At 31.1% G+C, this 8,725-nt stretch overlaps 2 protein-coding genes across 7 annotated transcripts; both read left to right on the top strand.

Annotated features, from left to right (window-relative positions):
- Positions 1 to 2,934: 2,934 nt before the first annotated feature.
- LOC117240593 (TBC1 domain family member 15-like) lies at positions 2,935 to 7,070 on the top strand. 6 transcript variants are annotated; one of them, XM_033506599.1, is made up of 10 exons: positions 2,935 to 3,023; positions 3,146 to 3,406; positions 3,906 to 3,998; positions 4,070 to 4,571; positions 4,664 to 4,837; positions 4,906 to 5,000; positions 5,178 to 5,376; positions 5,453 to 5,670; positions 5,751 to 6,065; positions 6,121 to 7,070. In XM_033506599.1, the coding sequence occupies exons 2-10, from the start codon at positions 3,320 to 3,322 to the stop codon at positions 6,436 to 6,438; spliced, it is 2,001 nt and encodes a 666-aa protein (XP_033362490.1). In that variant the 5' UTR covers positions 2,935 to 3,023; positions 3,146 to 3,319; the 3' UTR covers positions 6,439 to 7,070. The 6 variants fall into 6 exon arrangements, with proteins under 6 accessions (XP_033362490.1, XP_033362489.1, XP_033362491.1 ...); XM_033506598.1 differs by lacking the exon at positions 2,935 to 3,023 and having other exon boundaries at positions 3,039 to 3,406; XM_033506600.1 differs by lacking the exon at positions 2,935 to 3,023 and having other exon boundaries at positions 3,041 to 3,406; positions 6,133 to 7,070.
- Positions 7,071 to 7,392: 322 nt separating this feature from the next.
- Positions 7,393 to 8,468, top strand: LOC117240594 (gem-associated protein 8-like). Its single transcript, XM_033506604.1, has 2 exons — positions 7,393 to 7,758; positions 7,902 to 8,468. The coding sequence occupies exons 1-2, from the start codon at positions 7,535 to 7,537 to the stop codon at positions 8,392 to 8,394; spliced, it is 717 nt and encodes a 238-aa protein (XP_033362495.1). The 5' UTR covers positions 7,393 to 7,534; the 3' UTR covers positions 8,395 to 8,468.
- Positions 8,469 to 8,725: the final 257 nt, after the last annotated feature.

Here is an 8,725-nt window from a genome sequence, read left to right as displayed (position 1 = left end):
ACAATCTGCTATGCGCGATTCTTCCATATCTTCAACGGATTTTTCTACGAGATGAATAACGCTTTTTCTAGTTCTTACACAGATGAAACATCAAGCGTTTCGATGTTTTTCGTTACATCTGGAAGAAACGTAATATTATATCTAAGATTTTTCCTTTTCTCACAAGTCAAAGAAATTTGACCACATGATGCCTTGTTTTCGCTGGTGTCATCGTTTGTGGAGAACGCATCCAGTTTTCTTCCATTTTACTTCCTACAAGCAAACGGACTTTTTCTATAGATTTCTATCATTTTTACCAAAATTGTAGACGCTAACTTTCGATTTTCAAACTTTGGAAAGTTAATGTGGAGAATTGGAAATCCCGCGCTACATGCATTCTGCTAACAGCAGAATATTTACTAAACAGCCACTCGGCAAACGTAGTCTTTTGCATTACATGTCAATAGAATTCTAACGATAGCTTGTCTCTCGTTTAAACTGTTTAAAGAAGCCAATTATTGACTCACGTTCAGGAAAGTACGAATGACAATACAAATGTATAAAGTAAAATGGTATTATGGCAAATAAGGCGAGTAATTGTCGTAGCTACCGCTAAGTTTTTTTTTTTTAGAAAAAATATATAGAAATATGTATTTACGCTGGTAAATCTATGTTATATCGTTTATTGTTGAATAAAATGAAATAATGGACTTCGAAAAAGAAGTTTTTTTTTTAGAAAAAATATATAGAAATATGTATTTACACTGGTAAATCTATGTTATATCGTTTATTGTTGAATAAAATGAAATAATGGACTTCGAAAAAGAAGTTATTTCAGTGTTCTATTATTATTATTATTATTATTTCTATCGTTTTTGATAATACGGTCGAAGTTCGCATCCTTTCTCTGCGTCATTTAGTTATTATTCCGCCTTACTAAAGCGGGAACTGCTGTTATGTGCAGTACATATGCACTAAACTAAACAACATATTTATGTTGATCCGATAAGTGTGTTATAAATTAAATTACTAAAAATTCTGTCTCGTGCGTACAATGACCACGTGACTAATCGTGTGTCGACCTATTTTTCACTGATTCCGTTCGTATAAGCAAACGACTCGATGTAATCAGAGGTATTCTTACGAGCCAATTTTTGGTTAATCGGCTTGTCTGTTTTGGTATTCTGTTGTTGTTTGTATTCTGGATACTGTTCAGAATTGTCACTAGAACGCCGAACATGCGTGTACCAAATATAACATAAAATAATAAATTTCGTATAAATTTTCAGAAATTTCATATTACGTTTTGCAAGTTAAATAAAAATAATAAGTTTTAAGACTGTACCTAAATTTTAAAAAGTTTAATTCGTTTCAATTTTGTTATAATTTTTGATAATTGTTTTAAAAATTCTTCATCGACAAATTAATCATGTATTATAATTTTCTTCGTAATTTTCAAAGAACTTGTTTCATCTTACTATGAATCATTTACACGTGTCTTATATCTGTAAATAAATATAAGTAAATATATGTACAATGTAGAACAATGTCTTGAAATTATGTACCAATTTTTTTACAGTGAAGATTTCTTCAGTTCTTGTTTCAAGTATTCTTCAATTGTTTGGTTCACAGTAAGAAAATTTTCAGTAGGAATTCTAAGAAATATAAATACCTAAAGAAGAAAGTTTCTACTTGCATTCCACATCTTCAATTACGATCGTGTAATTACATAGGTACTTGAGTAGTATTTCGTTGTAGCTGTGAGTCCATAGAATTATTTTCAATGTTTGAAGTTACACAATTTATATTTAAGTATGAACTTAGATTATTATTACGTTAAACATATATCACGTTAATATATTTAATTATGTTTCAATCATGATCATGGCATTGTATTTTACCATGCATCTTTTTTATTAGGACGACCATTGGTATATATACATATATACACATATATGTATGTATATTTCCATAATTAATTGGATTAAAATTACCTCTTGAGCATATATCGCAATCTAGTGAATGTTGCGTTGTTTTAATTACATAGTAGTATATGTTTATATACTTATGTAGTTCTTGACATCACGGTCTTCAGTGCAACTGTACTTGATTTGACGTCTGAAACGCGGATAGCAAATATCCCCTCTGACTAGATACATTAGAACAAAGGAACTGAGAATCGACTTTGGCTTTAACGTGATTTCATTTCGACTCGTATATAGATAAGTAATGCTTATCTCTAAGTATTCTGATTTTAACATCTTTGGATATCACATTGAAGTTGTTAATTTGATCTTTTGATTATATGCTTAACTTGAGATAATGAGTAATATCACTTTAATCAATGAGTTGAACGGTAGTCAATTTTTCAGTGGTATTTCTTTCAAATAAAACGATACACGTCAACGAACTGCACAAATATGCATTAAAAGATAGCAATATTACAGATGTTTTCAAGGGAATCTGAAATTATTATCAGGCATGAAATTCTTTTATCATGCACATGTTCTTATCTTATAATTGTAAAATAAAAACTACTGTTTTGTAAAAAGGACCGGTTAGGTATTATATTTCTATATTTTCAATATTCATTTTATAAATATAATATACTATTTTATTGTGAACTTTGTTGTTGGAATATATACAAGATATGTATTGCACTGAAATGAATGAATAGCTGTAATCATAAAGGTATAAAAATAAAGTTATATGTTATCGCATAAGACGGCGTAAGTGGATACAATATAAGCATAGAAAGAGAATGCTGCATGGAGGCCTTTTCTATCTTTGTTTGTCAATCAGGCATGATATTGATGCCACTCGTTAATCTGTGTAACATTTGCATATTTACTGTACGAATGCATATGCATTATTAGGACAAGGACACAAAGGGCCTCTATGCAGCGTTCTCTTTCTATTCCTGTATGTACCACTTTCTCAGTTCGGTCACGCATTTTATCTTTATATGCATCTCTATGGGCTGCAACAGTGGCAGTGGTAAAGGACTTTTGTGGTAGAGGTCGCGATTAAACACTTACTCATAGGTAAGTAGAATGTTGCAGTTACAATCTTTCAACGTTTGTCATACAAAGTTCATATCCATCAAGAATATTTTACGAGTTATTTGAACTATTACGAAATGTTTTACAATTTCTGGCCACCGAAGGTATATCCGAGCCAACGACGAAATATCTCGTTTGTTAATTGTGATCAAAATAACGCTAGAGAAAGACAGTTATTCTCGTAAGCAGTAGCTTATAGATGCATATATGAATGCACGAGTGAACAAAGATAATAGAATAGAGGAAGAAAGAAAGTGAATTTGTGGACAGTAGAAGGAATGCGACGAAATCAGCCATTATTCGTTCAGGCTGTTGATTTATACAAAAATACACCTAAAATGTTTGAGCCGACAGAGCAGGGAAAGGTAAGAAACACTTGTGAGTTCCTGCTGTCTCTATTCATAGTTTAATCGAAACACTCTGTCACTATCTTAAATGATGTAAACATTCAAGTCACATGCAATAGTTATGGTACGTCAACAAGAGTGAACAAAACTCGTTCGTTTGTATACAATATGATTCGTTTCCATACCTAAGTCAATTATAGTTGGTTGTCATTATATATTTTTATAAAATTCGTATACTTTGTGTAACGATGACCTGTGAGTGAGGTTATGTCCTTGCTATCATACGCATTATATTATAGAAGCATAGTACGTTATGCTCGTTTTACCTTTACATAGGTTTTATAGGATTATAGGATAGGAGGTTATGTTCTTGCTATCATACGCATTATATTATAGAAGCATAGTACGTTATGCTCGTTTTACCCTTACATAGGTTTTATAGGATTATTCTCATTTAGTATTAAATAATTTGATATATTTTATATTTGTATGTATTGCATAATCAATTTTTAATTAGGATTTATGCATTCATACGGGAGTTGTACTACGAAGTGCAAACACAAGGGAAGATGAGGTTCACAGTCTAGGCACATTAAATATCGTTGAATATGTAAGTAGACTTGATTTAGACTATGATTTATTACTTTAAACAATATAGAATACTTTTCTGTAAAATTGCAGAGTTTTGGCAAATGTATAGAATGGAAACCCATAGAAGACTCTGTAGTATCAGAGAATCAAGATCAAGACCCAGAATGGTCTTTGGTAGATACTCATATCAGACGTACGCGTACTTCATCGGAAGGACCAGATTCTCTTGGACGTACAAGGACTGTTAGAATTTTGTTCTCAGATTTAAACTCTTTTCGTGTAAATCATGGGGGGCAGCAACTTATATTTATGCAAAAGGATGGTACTACCTATGTTGCCTTCTTCCAGCTATCTAACGCTGAAAGTTTTGTAAATTCTCTAAAAGGATTTATTAAATTTGTAAAGTCTCGTACAAACAGAAATTTATACATTGTAGTAGATGAGGTCCAATCAGTACTAAGTAAATCATTTGCTGAATTGGACTTATTTCAAGAGAACACTTCAGATTATGTTTGGAAATTTGTAAAAAATTTACATAACCGTCCATATGAAACAACATTGGAAGCATTTAGTAAACTGGCAGATATCTGCTGTAAGTACACAAATGAATTGTGGGATAGGAGAAATATTATTTCCACAATTTCTACTATTTTTAAACAATTTTGTATAACTTCTAAATTACAGTATACAAAGACCCTGCTAAACGTCCAGTCGAAGAAGCAGTTGCGGATATATTAAATAATTCTTTTACAATTGATGTTCCTCCTCTACCATCGATAGGTTCTGGGGAGGAATATGAAATGATTGGGGAACATGAATTGGGTGTAGTATTACCCCCAAGACCACCTTGTCCAAGAGGTATGGTGGAAATAGTGTTGTATCAAATTATATCGTCAAAAGTATATAAATATACGTGATTATATTAGGTACTCCACTGTCACAAGAGCAGTGGAACAAATATAAGGATCCAGAAGAAAGAATTTTAAATCCACAAGAAGTGAAAGAAATTATTTTTCATGGGGTTTGTATATATGTAGTTTACATATATATATATTAATCGTTTTTCATAAATGGTTTTTATAAAAAAGAAGAAACATAAAGAAAGGAAGAAGTACAGCATAGAATTTTATTTGGAACATCACTGATTATTTACACATGTGTATAAAAAACAAATTAAACAGATTATGAAATTTTATAGGGTATTGTACCATCATTACGTTTCGAAGTGTGGAAATTTTTATTAAATTATTATCCATGGAATTCTACGCATATTGAAAGATTAGAACTTAAAAAAAAGAAGACTGATGAATACTTCACGATGAAGTTACAATGGAAGTCGATGACGCCTGTACAAGAGAATAATTTCTCTGATTATCGAGATCGAAAGAGTTTGATAGGTAACGTCATAAAGTATTTAAATAGTAATTTACGAAAATATATAAGTTATAATATTTGAAAATATATAAATTTTAGAAAAGGATGTGAATAGAACAGATAGAACGCATCCGTACTACTCGGGTGATAACAATCCTCATTTAGCACAATTATATGATATTCTTATGACCTATGTAATGTACAATTTTGATTTGGGATACGTTCAAGGTATGAGCGATCTTCTGAGTCCTATTTTATGTTTAATGGAAAGTGAGGTTGATGCGTTTTGGTGCTTTGTTGGTTTTATGAACAAAGTGGTATGTTTATTATAATAAATTCTGAATTGCAAACATTTATAGAAAATTTTAATCAATCATGATTATTATACACAAAACAGAGTACCAATTTTGAAATAGACCAAGTTGGGATGAAGGCCCAATTGTGCCAATTATATACTCTTCTGAGTACTACAGATCCACAATTAGCACATTACTTGAACAAGCATGATTCAGGAAATATGTTCTTTTGCTTTCGTTGGCTTTTGGTACTATTTAAAAGAGAATTCAACGCGGTTGATATAATGAGATTATGGGAAGTATTATGGACTGACTTACCATGTAAGAATTTCCATCTCCTTTTATGTGCAGCTATTTTAGATACAGAAAGAAATGTGCTTATGGAAAATCGTTATGGGCTTACAGAAATATTGAAGGTAAACTCTAAATTATGCAATTATGAGATATTTATTCCTTAATTAACACATAACATACACATTGCAGCACATAAATGATCTTTCACACCATATTGAATTGCCTTGGACATTATCTAAAGCGGAGGGTATCTATTGTCAATTAATGTCAGTTGCGGACCAGTTGCCTGATAATGTTCGCGTAATAATTGGACTTGAACCTATGAATAAAACGTCACCAATAAGTGAAATAGAAAATTGTGAAGCTTCTGGTCATAATCTCGTAATTGATGGAGCTGATAGTAATCCAAGGAGAGATAGCACAGAAAACGGCGATATTAATTTTGAAGATAATGAAGTTTCGTTCGAACGCGGATTAAATTTATCGTACATGTGAGAACAGGATCGTTCGTTCATCATTATCTGAAGAGTGTTGTGCATCAATGTGTTGTTCATTACACAGTCAATTTTGTATCATTTATTACTTTTAAGGAACAACATTTGTAGTCACACTCTTCAAGATGAACGTATATGCATTGTTTGTTCAAACGGTGCAGCGATGCCTTTTCGGCATTCAACGAACTTTATCTTGCGCAAATGATTTCGTATTTTCTTTATGAGACGAATCATTTCGACCGAAACGTGATACTACAATCCACATTTTGATCATTAAAGTTAGAATTCTGCACATGTCAAACATGACCTCCAATTTACAAAATTATACTGAAAATAATTGTTAGTAGCGTTGAGTTTTGAGATATTTATAAAATTCACAGTGAGTACGTAAATATTAGTTATCTATTAAATAGAAGGTAGTTTCGTACAACCACATATTCTGTATCTTACTGATGCTTTTGATGCATATGAATTTGGAACAGAGAACAGAAAGGATTTACAGTGTATTTTGACTGTAGCCAGTGTTAGTGCTTGTATCATCTTCATTTGAGTTTAAACGTCTTTCTTAAACCTGTATAAAGGCTTACAACTGTACTGTACATTTCTAATAAAAGTCACCTGTTTCATCTTCGATATTCATAATTTCCTTCATTCATAATTTTAGAAATATGAAATCAACTTTTGAAATCTAGAATGGATTGCAAATATGTTTACAATTCTTATAAGAATTATCATCTAGTTAAAAATATTAAATTTGAAAAAATTGAAAACGCATTATTACAATCAATTGAGATTGTACATCTATAAAGTAATATAATACTTGTCAATAATTCACACATTGACGCTCATTATTGTAATATATATGTACTAGCTTATATTAAATATTTGTAGAACGAAACTCTTATATATTATTTGCCAATTATGATGCTCGTATTATAAAGTAATCCATAAAATAAATGGAAGATTTAATTTTGTGTTTACGAGGTTGATGTCTTGTCGGTCATAGCCATAATTTCCGTGGTTTTATATAAGTGCGATGATAATGATACTTTTACAAATATAATTTCTTTTTTCATTGAACGAAACGGTTATAAGATATGGAATTTGTTGGTGTAAAACGTGGGAGAAGTCGAAAAAAAACGAGAAATTTGAAAAAGCAACGTAGTCAACAAATAAAGTTTGAGGTTAAGTTTGCGAAACGTCGAGGATTGATTTCGGATCGTAATAATATTTTCGTTGCTAAAGAAAAAGTAATTGTCAATACGATGCAAGCAAATTCTTTTTGGGAAAATTACACAGCTGCTCAAGAATGGCAAAAAAGGTTGGTCGATCAATTTATACTAACTATACAAGTTTACAAAGTTCATCAAAATTTTATCGAATTTATTCAAGAATAAAAATACTTGATATGATATGATATGATATGATATGATATGATATGATATGATATGATATTAATTTTAGGCATAGCATAACTTGGTGGAGAACACGGTGTATTGCGCTGGAATATGAGAACCAAATATTAAAAGATAAATTAAAATCTTTGGTATGCCAAAGCGGTCAACAGTATACAGCACACAAACGGAAAAAGAGTGGATATAAGTATCAGAATGGAGAAGAAAAATGTGAAGAAACCAGATTTAACGAAGAAGCAGAAAATTTGGAATTTCATATAGATGAAGAAATGATGAGTTTTTTAGAGCAAAGTATGCGACATAAATTTGAATTGAAAAAATTAAGAGAATCTGAAACATGTATTAAAAAAAGAAAAGAAGAAGAAGAGACTATCCAAGGAGGAGCCACATGGATGCATGCAAGAAATAGTAACGCAAAATTATTATATGGTGAAGCTAGCCCTACGATATTAGCAATGGAAACTGCTCTTCAAACTACGGTAGATAGACACAGAGACAAAGCAAAACCTCAGTATTGGCCAATTATTCCTTTAAAACCATAAACACTAGGATCACCTACATATGTTAAAAGATGTATTTTGTAAAGAATTAAATATAATGAAAATTTTTCTATTAATCCTGTTTTCTAATGTACCAGTTATCCAAAGATGTATTTTCTTTTGTACACCATATCAACGGGAGATGACGCTGTCTACCCTTTCTTGGTCAAAGCGTGTATGACAGTCTGGCCTATTTACTTATCAGCTTGCTTACCTCTTTTACCAGGTGGTGTTTTTTATATTTAAAAATATTAGTTGTGTTTTATTTTAATGTTTTATTTTTTTAAAGCAGTAAAAATTATTTGAAAATCCGAAGCATCGCAAGGAAAGTTGT

The sequence above is a fragment of the Bombus vosnesenskii genome, unplaced genomic scaffold (assembly GCF_011952255.1).
Source record: "Bombus vosnesenskii isolate JDL3184/JDL3185 unplaced genomic scaffold, Bvos_JDL3184-5_v1.1 scf7180000014816, whole genome shotgun sequence".
Lineage (NCBI taxonomy): Eukaryota > Metazoa > Arthropoda > Insecta > Hymenoptera > Apidae > Bombus > Bombus vosnesenskii.
The sequence above is the reverse complement of the archived record's forward strand: the minus strand, read 5'-3'. Positions and strand labels throughout refer to the sequence as shown.

Coding starts and splice junctions, on each gene's coding strand:
- LOC117240593 (XM_033506599.1), top strand. CDS start 3,320: ATGCGACGAAATCAGCCATTATTCGTTCAGGCTGTTGATTTATACAAA. Junction 3,999..4,069: donor CATTAAATATCGTTGAATAT/GTAAGTAGACTT, acceptor GTAAAATTGCAG/AGTTTTGGCAAATGTATAGA. Junction 4,572..4,663: donor TAAACTGGCAGATATCTGCT/GTAAGTACACAA, acceptor TCTAAATTACAG/TATACAAAGACCCTGCTAAA.
- LOC117240594 (XM_033506604.1), top strand. CDS start 7,535: ATGGAATTTGTTGGTGTAAAACGTGGGAGAAGTCGAAAAAAAACGAGA. Junction 7,759..7,901: donor GCTCAAGAATGGCAAAAAAG/GTTGGTCGATCA, acceptor TATTAATTTTAG/GCATAGCATAACTTGGTGGA.